The sequence below is a fragment of the Prosopis cineraria genome, unplaced genomic scaffold (genome assembly GCF_029017545.1).
Source record: "Prosopis cineraria cultivar Desert tree isolate PC_DT_omini unplaced genomic scaffold, ASM2901754v1 PC6, whole genome shotgun sequence".
NCBI classification, from domain to species: Eukaryota; Viridiplantae; Streptophyta; class Magnoliopsida; order Fabales; family Fabaceae; genus Prosopis; species Prosopis cineraria.
Genome location: NW_026555337.1, coordinates 40987187 through 41009266, shown reverse-complemented (window position 1 = coordinate 41009266; position 22080 = coordinate 40987187). Strand labels below are relative to the sequence as shown.

Genomic DNA, 22080 nt, shown 5'->3' with positions numbered 1-22080 from the left:
AGCCGTTCCATTGCTTAATTTCAAGTCAATGGTGTTATATCCTTGACTCAAGACAAATGATAATAACTACTCCTTCCATTAAAAAATGTAAGATATTTTTTAAAAAATTAAATGTTAAAAAGTACAAATCATTTTTAGTGTTATAAGGTGTAATTAATTTATTTTTTTCAAAAATTCTCTTAATAAATAAATAACTTTATATTTATTTTTAACTGAAACATCCTATTAAATAAAGGTAAATAAAAAAATATGGTATTAATTTGAAAACAATTAACTAATTTATTAGGAGTGAGATTTAGTTAAAAATATAAGTTAAAAATGTCTTATATTTTTTAGTAGGGAGTAATAGTTATAACTTACCAGACTGTATGCGCGCATCAAAGTCTCATATATCAAAGTTTGAGGTGAATAATAGTGTTACGTACTTAGTGGCGTAAGTTCGAAATCTCCAAACTGCAAACATATAATACCGAAAATGATACATGATGTTAAAGGCCCCAAGATCTAACATTAGACCATATATATCAATACCCTAAATTTAATAATTAAATTTTGAATACATTGAATATTATTTTAATTTAATATATTTGACCATCCTCAAGTATAGATAAAAAAAAACGTACAATAGACAGGGAAAAGTGTAATAAAAATCAAGGTTTTATTTAAGTTTACATAGAAGAGGTATATATATTGGATCACTTGGAAATTGGGAATCGGACTTTTTTTTCCGTTTTAGTCAGAATTTTTTTTAAATTCTACTCCCTCTGAACCACAATATGGGGTATTATTCTATAAGCTTTGCTTTGTCCAAAAGATAAGGCATTATGTAATTTTTATGATAGTTTTTATAATTATATCCTTTCTTCATTTAATTTATTACTCTGATCTTTTTGGAAAAAATGATGTAATATTGGAATTATTATTAAGACACTTATAACACGTATTTAATGATAGTATAATTGAAAAGATATATATACAATTTTTAAGAAATTAAAGTTTTACTTAACTTTTTTTTTGTTTATATCCATGATGTAGTTATTGATATCTTATGTTGTGATCTGGATGGAGTATTTATCTTAGCAAAAATCCTACTTTCATTGTAAATCTAGACATTTTGGTATTAGGACTATTCTTGTAGTTAAAAAGATAACCGATGAGATAAAATATCTTGAATACCAACATGTAATTAACTTCACAGCTAATTCGCATTAATTAAAACATGTGAAGTACGAGTATTAGCTATTCTACTAGCTGTCATTTAACATATATTGTTGGCGGCACCGGCAGAAATGCTAATGGGGAGGTACGGATTGCTCGAGTCGTGCCTGAAAGGACACTGTCCTTAAGAACTATTCTGACACACCCTCAGACGACCGGCAGTTCTTCAGGATTAAACAAGCACCTCCTCGGTGGAAAGAGGGAACAGAACAACCGAGACCAAATGCACAAACGAAAACAGATGGAGGAGAGAACACTGAATTGTCAAGAGATTCCACACCGCTATGTCTGCACGCATGGTTATATATAGGCCGAAGGTTGACATGAATGATGGAAGGTTACCACCGGATTAAAGGCTCGGTTACACTGTCATAAAATCGTTTAAAAGCTTGTCTGAAAACGAAGAGGTTACACAAACGTAAACATTTTTGGTTTGGTTTCAAACTTCAGACAGCTAAAATTTGAGTTTCATTTGAGTTTCTCCGGTAAGGTAAAAATAATTATTTATTTTGCCTGTCTCATGTGTGCGAGGCTACTTCTCCTCCAAACCCATTTTACTAACTTATTTCATTCCTTAATATATATACACTAGGAGATTCTTTCCTTTAGTCAATGTGAGACTTTGACACACACACACTTTTGACACACATACAACATATATGGTTGTTTTTTTATGAAGTATTGATTTATATTTAAAAAAGCTTATTCATAAACAAACATACGTTCTGATAATTCCAAAAGCCGAAACATACATAATAACGGTGTACATGTGCATGTGTGCGAGGCTGTGTAAAACTGTAGGGTTTACAAGTACTTGAGCTACACCATCCAAAGTACGTTATTCATTAAATATATGACTACATTTCACGTACTCTTCAGCAAATCTTTACTATTTATTAGCACAGCCAACAGGAGCGAAAGAAACTTTTTTCTTACCAAGATCATACTCGACTTCAAAATCAACCTGGGCCACGTTTCCATAAATGGACGTTCCATTTGAATCAGTGGGAAGAATGGCAAAGCACATAATATCGTCGCGGAAAAGGACAAAGTTCTGAGGTTTTAAGGAAAGGTTGGATCCCGTAAAATGAACCTCAACTTCTGGGAAATTCTTGATGGAGTTAGCATTTGTGTAACACAATTTGAACGGATTGATTTGCACTATGAATTGGTCGGATCCAATGGCTTGCTTCACCAAAGCTTCAACCTGGTCATAAAAGCTTGATGGAAGCATTGTCAATGTCGTCCCAGAATCAATGACTATGTTTCCGTCGATTTGACCTGTCAGAGGCACTTTTTGTTGACCAACGGTGATACCTGTAGACAAGAATGAAATGAAGAGCCATTTATAACGTCACTACATCATTTAATCATACACGTATATATCCTTTAAACTTGTAAATGAAACAAGTGAACAATCTTAGTAAAATAAAATACCTTCAAGGTTGAGGAAGTAAAACGACGACAAGGAACCAAGTTTGGTGATCAAGGGAGTGGATGACAACCCATTTCCTGATATGGTGGCCTCTTCCCCAAATCTTAGTTTAGTTGTGGTATTTCGACTGATATTAGGAGGCAGACAGTACGAGAATTTGCGACCTACGTTACCCATTTGCGAAACTAACGACAAAACCCCTTGACCAAGCCCAACAAGCCCTGCGACGTACTCGTTAAAAGTTCCATTGTTGTTGTGTCCACATCCAAACACCGTCTTAGGAAACGAAACAGCTTGGCCGCCATCACTTGCTCCAAAACTAACTGATTCTGTGCCCAGTTCTCCCATTGTGTATGAACTATCCCCATAAAAATAAAAATACGTACACTCATTCGATGTTCCACATTTAGGATACACTTGGCCTTGCACAGTGAATTGAGGCAGAACTTTACAAGGGTCTGAGCTACATGACAGAGACATATAAGTGGAAGAATTTTTTGGATCAAAGAGCGTTGCATTTTGAGTGTAGCACCGGGGACAAGGTGAGCATTGGAACCAAATAAGGTCGCTTCCTGTGTCTGCAGCTGCCAATCTCTCTACAGGTGGAGTACCAACGAAGATCTTCATGAGGTAGTTTACTCCATTTGGGATTATATCAGTTTCTACTAACTCACTTGTTTCAGCCACAGAAGACTGGCGAAAGCGATTAGCTCGAGATATGGAGCGCAATGCAGCGTTTTGAACTCGATCTGAGTGGGTCATGGAGGAGTTGTAGAAGGGTGATAATGGTGAGTCGCGATGAATGAGGTCGATGCTGAAACCTTTAATGGCAGAACCGATGGAAGAAGTTGAAAGAAGGAAAAAGAGAGCCAAGCAGAGTGAAAGAGCTTGCATGGTTGAAGAATGGTAGGAAAACACAATGGAGAAGTAGGAATAGAGATAAGTGAAGGAGGAGCTCGAGGTGGTTTTATTTATAGGGAGGTTTGCGTAGCTTTGGGTTACCACTAAACTACCAGTCAAATGTTGTGCTTATATTTTGCTATATTTTCTTTCTCATAAAAGTTCGGAGCTACTTCCACCAGAAAATAATTAGGGTTACAGCTTCTGTGAAAGGCCACGTTATCGAAATAGAAATTAAAATTGAATGGATGAATAAGTAATAAGGACCATATATATATATATATATATATATGAAGGAGGGGTGCCTATTGGTAGAGTAGAAATATTATCTTTTTTCACTTTATTATTTATCTTCAATTTCTGTTTTTTTTTAAAATAAAATTTAAACATCTGGCTATAATATAATTACAAGGTGTATATTGTAGTTTTAACTATAACTAAAATATCACAATTAGTATTACAAATAATTAAAAAATGGTACAAGTATATTTTTATTTTTAAAGTATTTTTTGAAGAACACCCAACACCTTAAGCAGTTGGCCAGAGCAATTTTGCTCTTAAAGTAATTAAAACATAGCAGTTTTAGGTTTTCCTTTTGCCATTAAAATCTCTAATGGTCAACATTAGAATCCCAATTAACATTTTTTAACAGTTAACTTTGGGAATTTGACGGCGAGTGTAAAATTGATATGTTTTAATTACTTTAAGAGAAAAATTATTCAGACCAATATATTGTTTAGAGTACTGAGTGCTCTTTGAAAAATACTTCAAGGGCAAAAATGCACCTTTATCTTAAAAAAAAAAAAAGAAATTTGATTTATCTAATTAGCTGATCTGGATGACTTTTAAAGCCTGTATGGTTGAATATTGCTAGAGGAGGGGAATAATGGAAGGATTTATAGTGAAGGGTTAGTAGGGGATTTCCTACCTTCCCCTCCATTTTGTTTTAGAAAGAAGCATATAGCATTGAAAAGCTAGGGATAGATATGATAGATACTTGAACGGTGAGCATCCAGCATCCATTTAAAACCATCTTGCTTTTTTTTTTTCGAGGAATATACCTTACAAAAAAAAAATCCCAAATGATGAAAATAATTTGTACAAAAAATAACCGGCCACAAGAAAATAACAATTTTGAACTTTTCGCTACAACTACCTAATATACAGTGTTATATATCAGTTTAAATTTATGCATTTATCGTGCCTAAATGGATTCACTAGGTTTTTAAGTGCATTCATAAGAAAATAACAGCCTTGATTAAGAGCTATCAAATTTGTTTCACTTATGACTCCATTTTGTAATTATCGGTAATTAACACATGACTACGTGAAGAGGATTTCAACCCTCCCATTAGTGATTAATAATATATTATAATTACTGGAATACCTACGGGGAGAGAGTTACATTGATATCATCCTCAAAGATTCGCAAAACAAGCCCATCAGTTCATTTTGATTTCTTGTCCTGTAACTATCTGAGACAGCTCTAAAGCAATCTGTATTGATCCAAATTACTTTTCTCGTAAATGTGATGAATGCTCTCCTTGGTCTTATTTATAACGCAGAAAAAATGATTTCTTTGTTCTATTTATAAGTCATATGACTAAATTTTTATTATAAATATTTTCTTTTATATTAAAATATATTATATTAAAATATGTATATTTAATAGAAGTAAAGTTTAAAAAATTATTTAATTTTTTAGACAGAACTAATATATTTTAAAATTTTCTTAATCATAATATTAGAAGTGACTTATAAATAAAATTAGAGGAACATATAATGTTGTGTGGAAATTGTCATCATCTGTCACTCTTGATTTAACACCTTAATGATTATTTTTAAAATGAAACTAACTTCATTCAAAAATATTAATGACCGTGATTAACAAGTATTTATAAATTGGTTGTTTAAAGATAGACATATTTGTTAATTAATTATATATGAAAACTCCCAAAAATTAATTAATTTTTTTCCTGCCTCTCAAACCCCTAGGCTCCGTTTTTTTTCCTCTAAAAAATAAAATTCTTAGATGGCAAACGAGTGTTCAATATCATAATGAGGCCAAAAAATGTCCTATAAAAATGGGAATCTTTGTAATGTCATTTTACATTTCAAATTATTTCACTTGTTTGCATGCAAATTGAGCATTCACTATTGCGAGTAGTTCCACACATTACTGGTCCCGGAACTCCAATTTGTTGGATGGCCTGAGTGAAAATTCCAACCCAGGGTTGCCTTCTCTTTTAAAATTTTGTGTTGACTCGAGAGTCAAGACTAATGAAAAAGGTGAAAGATAAGGAAAATTCAAGAGAATGCATGTGTCCCAGAATGTTTTCCTAAAGACATGTATTTGATATTTTTCGTCAAATAAGGATATGTATTTAATTAGATGACATTATTTGATTTTTCTAATTGATTAATTAGTTAATTTGCATAATTCTCACTAAAAAAACTGCAAAGCCATTGCAAATAACTAAAAATAGATATTATGTCCAATATTCTCACAGAAAACATCTGTTCCCACATTATCATAATTCTGATTCAATCCCCTTTTGATTTATTTACCGCTTGTGATTTTTTTTTTCGAAGTCATAATATTTTAACCTGTTAGCACAACAAAACTTAATAGAGTTTATGTACACGTCAACCATCATTAAGTTTGTATGACCATATGTAAAACTGCAAGAACTAACATTATAGACAAATGAAACTTTAAAAAATTAAAAGTAATGAAGAAAGTATAAAAACTAATACAAAAGAAGTATGATCATATTTAAAAGTGTAAAAACTAACATTGTGGATGGATGAAACTTTAAAGAATTAGAAGTAATGAAAAAAGCATAAAAACTAATTAATACAAAAAAAAACATAAAAAATATGGGAACTAACAGTTGTACTTGTTAATAATTAAGTACCTTCAAGAGTGATCGAGCATGTAATTTCCCTAGGTCAGTTTTGAACGGGTTGGACACAGCCTCGTTTGATCCAGTTATATCGGCTTATTTACCCAATTTTTTACTGGCGGAGTTTGCGAAGTTAGGACCAAACAATTCGAGGACTTGAGAAGTGATTAAGGAACCCAACAATGAAAGCCCAAGAACGTACGAGTCCATCTGACACGCATAATTGTGGGGATTAAAGATAGAGCAGATAATTTGAATTAAGCTCGACAGGCTAGCTTGAGCTTATTTAAAAAATTTTGGGCTGAGCCATCAAAAAATAATATTTTTTAATATTCAGACTTATTTATAAAATATAATAAGTATTAGGAAAAATACAATATTTGGTTCTTATAATTTCATTGGGTTTTATTTTTAGTCCTTATAGTTTTTTTTTGTATTTTCAATCTCTATAGTTTCAAAAAGATTAGGTGATCTTTATTTTTTAGGTCTCTACAATTTCTATTTTTTCAGTGATTTTAGTCTTTATAGAGATTGAAAACATTGAAAAAAAAAATTTCAGGGATTAAAAGCAAAACCAGATGAAACTGTAGGGACCAAAGATTATATTTTCCCTAAATATTAATTAATTATTTAAGTTTTATATCATTTTATACTAAAATATCATATATTTGAGTGCATAATTGCAGTTATTTTTTAAAAAAATTAAAAATATTTATATTTTTGTTTTTATTATTTTTAATCAATAAAATATCTTAAAATAATATTTAAAATATATTTTAATATTAATTTTTATACTTTAAGACTCACTTATTTTTTATTAAGTTTTGAATCTTGTATATCATTCGAGTATCTAAAAAATATATTTTTTTTATTTTTTATAAAATAAGATAATTAATTTTAAAGTAAAAATTAAAGTTAAAATACCTTTAAAAATAAATTTTGGACATGTATGAATTCTTAGCTCTACTATTAAATAAATATAATATATATAACAATATTTTTGAATAATTATTTGATTATTGTCCATGCTAGACTTGATTAAAAATTAAAAATAAATTAGAGTAAATACACCTTGTATGTAGGGGTTAAACTATATAAAAAGTTAAATGAAAAAATAATTTCAGAAAAAACATAGTATTTTACTCATAATTTAATGATTTTTTTATATAATATAATGATGATTAAAAATGAAAAATATAATTTATCCAAAAGTTATTAAAAATTTTGAACTAATTGGGACAATAATAATTTTAAGTTAGTGGTCTAATTATAATTGAATTGAGGTTAATGTGATCATAATTAAAATAATATAATTTAGTTAAAATACATAAAATATTTATACATGACCATGATAAGAGCAATATTTAAATAACTAAAATATTAATTTACAAGTAAATGAAACATTTATGAATAAATTATACGTAATATAATAAAACAATAATAAAGTTACTTAAATACAAAGTTGATAAGTTATTGTTTTTTCTTTTATTCTTTTAAAGTCAAAATATTATTTTATGTTTAACAAAGTTACTTAAAAATTAAATTTGGTTGAAAAAATAAAGAAAAACGTATTTTTTAAAAATTTTAGATATTCAAACTGACCTGAATAGGCTTGAAGCCATAAGTTGTTAGGGTCGGCTTGGCTATATGGACCTTTTATAAAAGGTAGAATACTTTAAACTTGATCTGAATAAACCCAACTCGAATTGAACCCAACCTAAATAAGCTTGGTCCACCCAAATTATTGGCTTTAATTAAAGATGGGTAGGTTTTAAGGGTAACACGTGTTGCTTGGTAAGCATTGGACCCATATAAGGTCGCTTCATGTGCCTGCAATGGCCCATGTCTCTAATGGTGGTGAATTGATGATTTATGTCAGTTTAGAGGAGACGGCATCTAGATTGAATCTGGGATCGTAAGCTAACACTCCGAGCGAGCTCCGATGAGGTGCTTGAAGAGTTACAGAATGGTGATAATTGTTGAGTGGTAAGCAACAAATTGCCATGCTCATACCACACTGTGAATGCATATTCATTATCTGAATAATACTTTGCATTAAAATGAAACAGGTCTGTACAAGCCTATTTATACAAAATAGAACAAGGCTGAACGACGTCCAGTATATAACAAAACGACACTTTAAAAGAACTAACTGAAAAATACAATCAACTAATCTCAATACTCCCCCTCAAGTTGGAACTATATAAATCAATAGTTCCAAACTTGCTAAGGAACCTATTATGAGAACTTTTTCCTAATGCTTTAGTCAATATGTCTGCTTCTTGGTCTGTAGAACTCACATGATGAAGAGAAATCAACTTTTGTTGTAACTTTTCCTTGATAAAATGACAATCTATCTCTATGTGCTTGGTCCTCTCATGAAAAACAGGGTTATTTGCTATGTGAATAGCTGCCCTACTGTCACAATGAACTTTCACAGGCGTCAGATCATGTAACCCTAAATCTTTCATTAGACCCAATACCCAAATTATCTCAGAAACAGCAGAACTGAGGGCTCTGTACTCAGCTTCAGCTGATGACTTGGACACCGTACCTTGCTTCTTTGTCTTCCAGGAGATTAAGGAGTCTCCAAGCTTTAACAAATAACCATATACTGACCTCCTAGTAGTGTTGCATGCTGCCCAATCTGAGTCACAGAAGCATCTCAGTTCTAAGCTATTCTTTGAACTTAACAGTATTCCTAAACCTGGGTTTTGCTTTAAATATCTCAGCACATTCTTAGCCGCTACCATATGTGTCTTTGTCGACACTTGCATAAACTAGTTGAAATGCTGCATAGAAAAAGAGATATCAAGCCTTGTCATTGTTAAATATATTAGCTTACCAATGAGTCTTCTATACTCCCCGGGGTCCTTTAACAGCTCTTCTTTCTTATTTTTACCTTCCTCATATGCTGTAAGCCTCAAATTCTGCGCCATAGGTACTGAAATTGGTTTACATCCACTCATCCCTGTCTCAAACAACAGATCCAATACATATTTCCTTTGATTTATGACAATACCCTTTTTGGACCTTGCCACTTCAATTCCCAAAAAATATTTTAATAAACCAAGTTCTTTGATTTTAAACTTGCAATGCAGAAATTCCTTTATTTGTTTAATTCCATATTCAGAACTACCAGTAATCAATAAGTCATCCACATAAACAAGAATTAAAACCACACTATCTTGAAAATTTTAACAAATAAAGAATAATCATGCATACTTTGATTAAAACCCCTTCCTTTAATGCTTGCGTTAGCTTATGGTTCCACTGTCGGGAAGTTTGTTTTAAGCCATATAATGATTTATTAAGTTTGCATGCTTTATTCTTACTCTCCCCCTTTCTAACAAGACCTTGAGTAATGGTCATGAAGACTTCCTCATTTAAATCTCCTTGTAAGAAGGCATTGTAGACATCCATTTGGTGTAACATCCAGTTTTGTTGGGCGGCTAAGGACAAAACTAATCTAACAGTAACCATTTTCACAATGGGGGAAAAGGTTTCTTGGTAATCAACCCCCTCCCTTTGACTGTAACCCTTAGCTACCAACCTAGCCTTGTATCTCTCAACACTTCCATCTGCCTTATGTTTGATTTTATACACCCATTTACAACCTATAGGCCTCTTTCCCTTTGGTAGATCTACAATTTTCCAGGTCTTATTGTCTTCTAAGGCTTGAAGTTCATTATTCATTGCCTCTATCCAATTTTTATCCTTAACAGCCTCTTCATAACTTCGAGGTTCTATATCAGAATCAATAGAGAAGAGATAACATTGATGTAAAGTAGATACAGACTCATAGGATACTTGCAATTGTAGTGGATATTTAATGGTGTATGTGTCACATGCAGAACAAACATAATCCTTAATCCAAATAGGTTGTTTCCTTTCCCTTACAGGTCTGATTCTATGCTGATCCTGTTTATTAGGTTCAGTTATGTCATCATTCCCTATCTCATGTGGCTCTCCCAATTCATTTATGTTAGGCCTGTTGCTCTCAACAAGCTTAGCATTAATAGAATCACTGCTTTTGTTACCAAATCTAATTTGCTCAGGTTCATACCAGAATGTATCATCAAGGACTTAAGATTGTTAGCCTGACTATCCACAACAATATCTTTATAGGGAATTTATTCTCAATGAATTTAACATGTCTGCTAATAAAGATCCTTTTTGTTTTTAAATCAAGCAACATAAATCCCTTTTGATTATTAGGGTAACTTAAGAAAATACAAGGAATTGACCTTGACTAAAATTTATCTGTGACATTTAAATCTGTGGCAAATGCAAGTAAACCAAAAACTCTCAAATTATTGAAGTTAGGCGGCTCTTTATAAACAACCTCATATGGGGTTTTGAACTGTAAAACTCTAGACAGTGTGCAGTTTATCAAGTAAGCTGCCATTTTAACACACTCACCCCAATATTGAATAGGCAGAGCAGATTGGGATATAAGACACCTAGAGACTTGTATCAAGCTTCTATGCTTGTGTTCAGCTACCCCATTCTGCTCAGGAGTATATGGACAAGTGGTCTCATGTATGATTCCCTTCCCCTCAAGTATAGTCCTTAATGCATTATTCAAAAATTCTTTCCCATTATCAGTTCTAATTCTTTTAACATGAACATCAAATTGATTTAGAATATAGGCAAGAAAATTTTGAATGTTACCCACAGTTTCTGTTTTATCACGCAATAAAAATACCCAAGTAGCACGAGAAAAATCATCCACAATAGTGAGAAAGTATCAATGACCGTGGTGTGTAGGTACCCTATAAGGTCCCCACACATCCATATGCAATAATTCAAAACAAAATGTGGATTTTATAGAACTTGAGGAAAAGGGAATCTTAGTTTGTTTGGACTGTATACAAGTCTCACAAACTTTATTTTCAATATTCAAGTGGACATTATTCTTTAAAGGAGGTAAGTGCCTCATTACAGGAAATGAAAGGTGGCCTAGTCTACAATGCCACAACCAAAGTTCACTAGATTCTTTTACTACATCAGAATTTCTAGCAGTATTAATGAAATGGTTACTAACACTCAAAATGTATAAACTTTCCACAATTTTACCAATCGCTTTCATCTTGCCACCCCGAAGGTCCTACACAACGCATAGGTTAGGAAAAAAAGCAACCATGCAGTGTTCTTCTTTAGTAAGTCTAGTAATGGATATTAGATTAAAACAAAGTTCAGGTGCATATAAAACATTTTTTAAAGATATTCCATTTGAAAGATGAACATCTCCTATATGTGTTATGGGTACTCTTTGTCCATTTGGAATCTTAATTGTTTTGACAGGGCCAGTATATTTCTCATAAAAATCCAGACATTGCAAATCACTCACCATGTGAGTGGTAGCACCCGAGTCAAGTATCCAACTAGTTTTATGTTTAAAATATGAAGAACTATGCAAACCTGTACCAGTGAGGGCATGGACCGTTGATTGACCATCCTTCTTCAACAATGGATGGATTTGCTCGTATTGTTCTTGAGTGAATGTAGGTGCAACAGTTTGACTTACGTCTTCTACTCCATTGGCAGCCTCAGTTTTACTCTGTCCTGCTTTTGGCTCTGGATTGTGTTTGTTCTTATTTCCTCTGTAGTTCTCAGGATACCCTACAATCTCATAGCAATTTTCTTTGGTATGTCCCCATTTGTGATAGTGAGCACATTCAATTGATGAATTTGTGCGTCCACGGCCTCTACCACGTCCTTGTCCCCGACCTACTGCCATAGCACTTCCTTCTATAGGTGAGGATTTAGTGAATCCAGCAATTGAACGTTGAGCCTCATCCTCTATTATCATGTTGTATGCTTGATTCATAGTAGGAAGGGGAGTTATAAGGAGAATTTAACTCCTGGCTTGACTATAGGACTCGCTAAGACCCATAAGAAACTGGAGAAGTCATTGCTGTTGCATTATATCCGAGTATATTTTTGATACTGCACACTGACAAGTGGGGATGGTGACTAACGCATTCTGCTCTTCCCATAGTTCTTTCAATTTTATGTAATAGCTAGAGACGCTCAAGGACCCTTGAACATGTGAGTTTAGTTCTCGATGTATGGCAAAGATTTGGGAACCAGTTACTTTGTTCAATCTTTCCTTAAGATCGATCCAAACGTGGTGTGCACTCTGAGCATAGGCCATCCCACTAGCGAGTTCTTTCGACAGAGAGTTGAGAAGCCATGACAAGACCACAGCATTACAGCATTCCCATTGCTCACGGAGAGATAGATCTTGAGAGTTCTTGGTGCAGGATCCTTCTATGAAGCCAAGCTTATGCTTCCCAAGCAAAGCAATCCGTATCGATCGACTCCAAATAGTATAGTTTTCGGTGCCGATAAGGACGTGAGGGACCAGAGAAGTTACCTGTGTATCAGATGGATGTAGATAGAGCTGATGGGGTGAAGTCGATAGAGGCTGTTGGATTTTTTACTGTCAGAATCTTCTCATTGCCATCCATTATGAGTATTTGGTGGGAGAATATCAGAGGGAGATATAAAGGTTAGGACGAGATGCAAGAAGGAGGATCTTGAAGGTTAAACCAGGGCTTATGATCAAGGGAAAAAAATGAAGAGAGCAATTTCGGTTGGGGATCGCGTCTGGAGCAATGAAGTGTTTGGGGTTATGAAGAGGGTGCACGCCGAAACAGAGATTTGGAATTGGATAAACCTATCATTTCAACAGATGCGTGTGGAAGCAGGTCTGAGATTCTGATCACAGAAGTGTTGCACGTGTGGAAGCTGGTCTAAGCACAGGGAAGGAACGCTGCGTTCTGGGTTCTTGAATTATAGGCAGGCTTCTTGGTTATGCGGCCCACTTTCTAGTCATAATCTTGAACTGGATAAGAAACCCATATTCTGGCTTAATGCTCAACCAAGCTCTTGATACCATGTTGAGTGGTAAGCGATAAAATTGCCATGCTCATACCACACTGTGAATGTATGTTCATTATCTGAATAATACTTTGCATTAAAATGAAACAGGTCTGTACAAGCCTATTTATACAAAATAGAACAAGGCTGAACGACGTCTAGCATATAACAAAACGATACTTTAAAAGAACTAACTGAAAAATACAATCAACTAATCTCAACAATAATAGTGAATCACGATGTGCAAGGTTGAAGTCAATGGTTTAACCATTTACTGAGGTTGGAATAGAAAATAGTAATAAAGAAAAGAGTTGACAATACGAAAATAGAGGCCTCTAGGTGGTGGTTATTTGGGTCATTCACTAGTAGTTTTAATAGCTACACCTACAAGGTACGCTGGCAGCTACTAAATGCATCATAGTGAGGTAAATTATAGCAGCTATACAAACTGCTATCAGAAAAGTCAAACTGCTACAATGTTTGTTAAGGTTATCGAAATTGTTTGAAAAAAAGAAAAAGATGCAAGTTTGATCCGGAAGTGTAATAACCCTGAAAAATAAGGATAATATTAAAATTAACAATAACATTTTGATTATTTTTTTTTAAATTTTGGAATAGATGTAACATGGTGAAATGGCGGCTTTATGGAAATTATACTTGTTGTAAGTTTAGAGTACGAATCCTCACAATGTCAAGGAGGAATTTTAAATTTTGCTGTAATATTAGGAAATTATCAAACTGCCCCTCTTTTAAAAACAATAATAAAGCAACAAGCAGATTTTTTCCATTCCTTCTCATTTTCCTAATTGTTGCAAATAGAGAAGGAGAGAGCGCTTCCAAAAATGTCCCTCTCCTCCATTCTTCCTCGTCCTTCCTCCTTGTGTATGTTGCCAGCGCATGTGTGTGGAGGGGTTCAATTTGTTGCCACTGCAAGTCTTTACTAGGTTTATCAAATTCTTCTTTCTCCTCTATTCTTGTTAGGCCAGAGCATCAGAAAAATTCCCATGGTATGCAGATCTTTCTGAGCTGCTAAATGATCTTTTGTTAAGAAAAGTGAAGAGGACGTTATCATACATATTTTTTTCAATGTGCTTGAGCTTATAGATGAAACTTAAAGAACTAGGAGCAATGAAAAAAAAAGTATATGAACTAATATCAAAACACGCTAAAAGTAATGGATCAACAGTTATATTTTTCATAAACTTTTACGAAGAAAACACTGCCTAGCTAAAAGGTGATAATTCATGAATAATTTTACCATACTTTTTAATAACTCAATACCTTTAAGAGTACGAGCATGTAATTTCCATGGTCAGTTTTGAATGAAGTGGACACAACCTCATTTGATCCAGATATACTGGCTCCTTCAACCAGTTTTAGTTTAATCAGTAGTGGAGTTTGAGAAGTAGGGAACAAATCAATACAGTAATTTATGACCAATCTTAGGACCCAACTATGAAACTAAAGACAAAGGTTTAGCCCTTAGCCCCATAAGTCCAGAACCCTTGCTTGAGAATATCACACTATCATTATGTCAATGACTCCAAATATTTTCATGTGTTGTTAGGTTTTGGGGTTCAATTTGAAGTCTTATCTAAGTATTTTTGAGAGAAAATGAGACTATTATTTGAGAAAAAGGAAAGAAAAGTGCTTTTGAACTTGAGAAGGGAGAATTGGTAGTACCTTGTTGAAATGAATGGATTACTTAAGCTAAAATTGCATTAATAATGTTATATTATATGTAGGGTGATCCAAATTAAGAGTCAAATTGCTATATATAAGTAAAGATTGAAAATGAAGAACAGGAAAGACTTACGCTATAGCATCTCTGAAATACGCTACCGCGTATGCTTAGTCACAGTGACAAAGTGGTTTACACCATAACATAACCTAATTATGCCGCAACGCAAGCTTCAAATAATGAAATGCATAGCTTCACAAAAAAAATGATATTTTTAGAGTTTTGAATATTTTGGCTCATCATTCTTTAACTTTGCTCGACTCCAGCAGCTAGAAATTTACTAAGTAAGAGAGAAAAAGGCCATGGATGAGGTGGACAAGCTTGGGTTTCATGATAGATTAGTGATTTTCAACCAAAATCACTTCAATTAAGCTTTTCTTCTCCTTTTCTTCTTCATTGTAATGTATTATTTGTTGCCTTTTGCTTTTTTCTAGAAGTATGTGTGGCTGAATGTCAATCGACCTATAGAAATGATGAATCTATTGATGGATTAGACTTGTTTTTACCCATCAGTTAAGTTTAATGTTAATTTTAGCTGTTCAATTTTGATGCTTGGCCACTATTAAATGTGATTTTAAGTTTTGGAATTTTTCCTTGACAAAGGAGAATCTTAATTGGATCACTGGATTGAGCAATTTGAGATTAGATTTTATCTAATTAGCCCTGTATAATTATTGTGGAGTATTCTTAGTTTGAGTTTTCCTCTTGGATAATTGTGTTAGACATAACATAATTAATTTAAGAGAGGATTATTAGTGGATCGAAAGACCCTAATAGCTATTAAAACTCTTGATTAACAAAATTATCTTCGAAATTAATTAATTGGGTTAAAATAGAGTCTAAGAATGTTAATAAGGGATTTATGACTTTAGGTTACTTTTTACTCAAGTGGTTGTTGAATTTAAGAATTTCATTGCTTTTTTATTGAGTTCAATTTTAATTTTAGTTAGTCAGTCAATTTCAATTTGTTTTGCTTGACTTAAACAAAATTAGGAATTTTATCGCTAGTCACTATTTTGCTTGATTCCTTATGGGATTGTCCTTGATGCACTAATATATTGCATGTTGACCTATACACTTGCGGTGAAACATTTTTGTATGCATCAAGTTTTTAGCATTGTTGCTTGGGAATCTAGGCAATTACTGATTAGAATTAAAGGACTTGCTTAAGCATTTATTTTATTATTTTTTTCTTTTTATCTTGTTTAAATCCTTGATCTTTTTCTTTGTTCTTGTAGAACTATTTTGCATTCTATGAAAGGATAAGTCAAAAAAGACATCTATGAGAACAATGAGTCTCAAAGAACTCTTGCAAGCTACATCACCTCAAACTCAGCCTCTAACTAGTGAAATGGTTACAAAAGAAGATATGGTTGAGGATGAGAATATCGATTGTGTGTCATTGATTTCTTAGATAGTCAAGCTAGAGGATATCGGTCTGGGATTAAAGTTCCTGACTTCTAAGTGAACAACTATGAGATTAAATAGATCATGCTTAAGATGATTAAGATGAATGGGCAATTTATAAAAAGTTAGGATAAGGACCCTAATAGACATTTGGTTAACTTAATTGATATTTGTGACTCATTCAAGCATAATGGAGTTCCTCAAGATGTCATCTGTCTTTAATTCTTCCCTTACTCTTTGTAAGGGAAAGCTATGGATTGGCTCAACAATTTGGATGAAGGTGCTGTGTAAGGTCTCCTTCGCTAATCCATAATTAAACTCTAAAAATCAAGGTAATCACAAAACTAATCCAAATGAATTACCAAGTTTGTAAAATTTACATAAATAGGATCCTAAGTTTTCAAAACTTAAAATGCTATAAAATCATTTCATAAACTAAAATTAGAGAAAAACCTATCTATGAAAGCATGGATATTATACAAGGTAAGACAACATCAAATTGAGATCAAAAGGGCAAAAACTAATTCTAGCACAATATGCTGCAGCATAAATTTTATGCTACTGCATAAACTGTAGAATAACTATCATGGCAAATTTTCTAGTTGAACTTTTGATGAACCCCAATTCTTCGTCTGATATCTGATTAAGGTGATTTAGGTGTCTATAGAAAGTTTTTCTCAGAGGTCTAACTAATGACATTAGTTTCATATTCAAATTATTTATCAACCAGAAGTTAGACACCAAAATACAAACTCACTCATTTATGCTTTCAAAACACAACTAGGGTGTTTATAACTAATGGCATTTTAATGTACAAATTCATCTATAATTGAAAGCCTACTCTCATGGACGCATAAAACCACTATATTTAGGTTTAGATAACTCAAACAACTCCCATTAGTCTCATTTAGACCAATGGGTTCGGACCCATAGCCTTAGGTTTGAAAATCAACCTTAAATCTCACTTCCAAAACATGTAGAGAGAAGAAGAGATAAATAAGGCATACCTAGGTGAAATCAAGCTTCAATCACCTCTAAAATACCTAAAATTTTATGCCCTAGTAGAGCAACTACTTTCTTTATCACCCTTCCTCTATTTTATAGTGTTTTCCTCTATTTTTTCATTTTTTAAAAGACTGATTCTGAGAGTTATGGAGCAACATAATGTACTACTGCACTAAAAATCCATTTTTTTCCACAATTGAGCTCAGGTGACCCAATTCACTTCCAAACCCAATCCAAAGGCTAAAACCAAATCCAATAGTTGTCTTTAATTATTATCAAAACCATTTATTCTTAAATTTAGATATTTACTGTAATGACCCCAACAAAAATTTAAACTAAATAAATAAATATATATAGGATAACTTACTTAAAGTGTGTTTATATTAATTTTTGGGATAAATATAACAAGTTAGAGACTTGGTCTAGTGGCAGCTGAGCAACCTTTCATATATAAGGTCCCAAGTTCGAATCTGGAAGAGACCAAAAGCAGAGTTAAAATTTTCTTTTTTGCTGGCCGTGCGAAATTACCAAACTGCCCTTAGCTTCATCTGATATTTTTAACTCTTCCTTCTTCTTTCTCGGTCATTCCAGAGCAGAAGCTCCGCGAGAGAGAGAGAGAGAGTTTCATCGTTCCTTTTCCCTCTGTGTTCGTTGGCCGGTGACTGTGGGTGCGTCTCTCGCCTTTGTCGCTGGAGATCGAAAAAAAAAGAGAAGAAAGAGAGAGATCTGAGATTGGACGAATCTTGCTTAGCCTTTCATGGTCACTGCTTTCTTCCCTTCACCGTAGCTGGAGCTGCGTTCGCGTAGCTCATCGTCGCTGGTGTGCTCGTGGCTGGTCCTTCCATTTCGGTTAGGATTTTCCCTGTTTCTACGTCATTCTCCCTTGTACGAGCTCAGCGTTCCACCATGTTAAGTCGTTGAAATGGGTGCTGCTGGTTTAGGCTGAGGCGACGCTGACTCTGGTTTTCTTTTCTTCCGAACGGTGCTGCGTCTCCCTCTGTTTCTTGCATCAGCTGGAGAGTTCCGTTTTTCTCCCCTGTTTTGCTGTAGATTCTATCTTCTTTGCTGCCTCTGCCATTACTGGTGTTTAAGGTAAGAAATTTAAGGACTTTTCTTGCTGAATTTATGCGAGAGGGAGAGTTCTGTTTGAGGACTAAAATTAAAAAAATTTGGTGGGTGTTCTGTTGTTGCCTTGATCGAAAAATGTATATATATATATATATATCTGGACTGAAATCGAAAGAGACAAACTTGGATATATGATTGGTACCTATAAGATGTCATTGAAGGGCTTATATGAGGAGAAAAAAAAAATTTGACCTCTAATTGTTGATGGGAATTATTGGTTTAGAAATTCTCTTGTAGCTTTGTAAAGGAATTTAATTATGGGCTTGCACACAATCATGTGTATATTTAGAGTTTGTTTGATTTTTGGTGAATGGTTAAAGGCTTAGGATTGAGGAGGTAGAAGTAATGCACCTAAGGTAAATGATACAAAGATTGGGAGAAAACTCCTATTCCATGGAAATATTATGGCATGGTTAAAGTTTTATGAAGAAAGTAAGAGAAATTAATGATAATGCTTGAATTAACTTTAAATTATAAATTTGGGTTTTGAGATTTTAATGGTGGTTAGTGAAGGTTGTGTTATAAATTAAAATTTTATATATTTATATTTTATATTTTATAGGGTGTGTGGAAGAACAAGACCCTGAAAAGACTTAAAAGAAGAATACTTTCGGGAGTTAGAACTTCAACAGGTAAGTGAATAGCATTCCTTATAATTATTTATTAAAAACCTTTTTATTGAAATATTTCATTTTTATTAATTATGTTAGTTTTAGAAATTTTGAAACAACGATGAAAGACAGTTACATTATAATTTGTGCATTTTCTCAAGAAATATATTTCTAATATTGATGAAAGCACATTTGCTTATTGAATTTTGAAAATTTCTTGGTTACATGATTAGTACAAGTTTGTACATTCATTATGATGTATCGATTTGGCAAGTTTCATATATTTGAAGTAATTCATGCGAGTTTGATCTTGATAATGAAAGTTTGAACTCAAAAATGATTATTTCCCTCGCATGTTTGAAACGGGATTTCTAAGAGAACTCGAAACAGAACACTGCTGCTAACGGCAGTTTCGTTAGCCCGTAGCGCGCTGTGGTTAAATACTAGCTAGTTTGTTTCGTGAGTTTTATTCTCACGTTTGGTATTCGTGGGCTTCGTACCCGCGTTTGATTTCGTGGCCTGAGCCGCGTTTGGTTACTTACCCTCGTGGGCGTGTGTCCACGTTTGTTTCGTAGCTTCGGCTGCGTTGGTTACTTACCCTCGTGGGCTATGTGTCCACGTTTGTTTCGTAGCTTCGGCTGCGTTTGGTTACTTACCCTCGTGGATTGATGTGTCCACGTTTGTTTTCGTGGCATAAGCCGCGTTTGGTTATTTACCCTCGTGAACTGTGTGTTCACGTTTGTAACTTGTTCTGCTGAGTTCTCAGAAATTTGAATGTTAATTAATATGCATTTTCAAAATTTACCTGATTTTGATAAATAATTGGTGTTGTTTTGAGTTTTATGAGAGCAGATTAACTTCTTTTAGCACGATAACATAAATTGTTTTCACTTCATTCTTATTTTACAAAAATGATTATGACTTACATGCTTATAAATTTTGGTGAAATTACTTTCAATTTCTTGACACCATTAATAGAGATTGTCAAGTTAAATTTTAAAAATTTTATCATGGGAATGCTATTCACTGGAAAAAATTTATTTGGCCTCAGATTGGTTAGCTGACGCCGATTCCACCAACGACCTCAAAAAGGGGCAACTAGCTACAGTGGGTGGATCCTTTTGATTGGTATTACCACTTTAATGTAAATATATGAATTGTATGTCTTTTTGAATCGAAAGAAAGAGTAGATGCTTCACATAGGTTGTTGATGAATCTTATTTTTGCCTGTACATTGGTTGCTGGACTGGAAGGAGCTATGCTCCTGACTTATACTGTTAGTTGTAAAAATTTTTGTTGTAGAATTTTCGGGAGATCCTAGTTACAGGGGAGGTTCTGCCGAAATTTCTGCAAATATGTCAACATTTTAAAAAAAATGAATGACATGAAATCAATGTTCATTTGGAGGCTTACGGGAATGTGAGAATGGTTCGTACCCGTGCCGGTCACCCTCTATTTTGGGGCGTGACAGTTTTGGTATCAGAGCCAGGTTTTTACATGTATAACTATGTGGAGCAAGAACTTGCCAGTGAGGTTTCAATTATCATTATGAACCCGGGCATAATTATAATTGAAACATCATTGGGAGTTCTATAGGAAGTTTTTGGACGACGTTTGTTTTTGTTATTGACTTTTTGTTATACAAAGGAATTGTATTTTGAATTAAATATTTCTTTTGTTTTTTTTATATAGTGAAATATGCCACCCAGACGTCGAGTATCTACCAGGAGCTCCACTAACAGTAGAGCCTCTGGCAGAATTTCTCCGACAGATGATATGCCCTTGAGAGGTAGAGGACGGCGTCAGAGTAGGATTAGGGCTAGGGGTGGTCGAACCCTTAGGCATCTACAAGATATTCCTTCTAGAAGTGAACAAGTAAGTCCTCAATCTGAGGAGCAGACCGTTCCTTCAACACATGATACAACAGAGGAGAATCCCGCAGTTAAGTTATCGGAATTTATGAAGTTAAATCCACCATCTTTTTCGGGAACTAATGCACGGAGGACCCGATTGAGTTTCTTGAAGGAATAGAGAAAAGATGTAGGGCCTTGAGATGCCCTGATGTTCAGTATGTCGAGTTTGCAGTGTTTCAGCTTCAGGGAGTGGCAAGTACTTGGGCAAAAATAGTCCCGGGTTTGCATGCGACGAGAGTACCTTCTTTGACTTGGGAAGGATTCAAGACTACATTTCTGAATCGTTATTTGCCTCAGAGTACTAGAGACGCAAAAGTTGAAGAGTTTTTAACTTTAAAGTGCAATAAAGGAATGTCAATAGCAGAGTATGATCAGAAATTTACTGAATTATCTTCTTTTGCCTCACATATCATCCCAACTGAAAGAGAACGAATCAACAGGTTTGTGCATGGATTGCCAGTAGATATACATGATAATATAGCGCCTATGTTGGGTCGTGATATCACCTATGCCGAGATTGTTGATAGTGCATTGAGGATCGAGAATCGACATAAGGCAGAGGAAGCAATTTCTAAGAAACGCAAGAGGGAGCATGATGAGAAATTTCTCGGTTCTTCTTCCAAGAGTCATCAATTTTCAAATCAATCTCACTTTCGTGCCTCACAATCTAAGCCTAGATCATTTGGTTCACCATCAGTGAGCACTCCTGTTGTGAGACCAAATTCTGGTAATGTGAGACCTCGAGCCCAGTCAGTGCCGAATCAATCGGGTTATGTTAGAGTCCCTTGTAATAGTTGTGGAAAATATCATTCAGGACCGTGCTATAGAGTGTCTGGTGCATGTTTTGAGTGTGGACAGACGGGCCATTTGAGAAGAAATTGTCCCTATCTACAGTCTGTGTCAAGCCACGGATCAATTCAACCTTCTC

General features: G+C 34.0%; 2 protein-coding genes and 1 long non-coding RNA gene across 3 annotated transcripts; 1 reads left to right on the top strand and 2 right to left on the bottom strand.

Moving 5' to 3' along the window:
- Positions 1–1945: 1945 nt before the first annotated feature.
- On the bottom strand, positions 1946–3635 carry LOC129312598 (aspartic proteinase CDR1-like). Its single transcript, XM_054955262.1, has 2 exons — positions 2656–3635; positions 1946–2535 (listed from the first exon to the last, which is right to left on the bottom strand). Exons 1-2 carry the CDS (start codon positions 3545–3547, stop codon positions 2108–2110), a joined length of 1320 nt encoding a protein of 439 aa, XP_054811237.1. The 5' UTR covers positions 3548–3635; the 3' UTR covers positions 1946–2107.
- A 4858-nt stretch (positions 3636–8493) lies between these two features.
- Positions 8494–13138, bottom strand: LOC129312952 (uncharacterized). Its single transcript, XM_054955754.1, has 2 exons — positions 11884–13138; positions 8494–9389 (listed from the first exon to the last, which is right to left on the bottom strand). The coding sequence occupies exons 1-2, from the start codon at positions 12290–12292 to the stop codon at positions 9367–9369; spliced, it is 432 nt and encodes a 143-aa protein (XP_054811729.1). The 5' UTR covers positions 12293–13138; the 3' UTR covers positions 8494–9366.
- A 5244-nt stretch (positions 13139–18382) lies between these two features.
- Positions 18383–20418, top strand: LOC129312968 (uncharacterized). Its single transcript, XR_008593803.1, has 3 exons — positions 18383–18592; positions 19191–19260; positions 20291–20418. It is a non-coding gene; the product is annotated as an uncharacterized LOC129312968 (long non-coding RNA).
- Positions 20419–22080: the final 1662 nt, after the last annotated feature.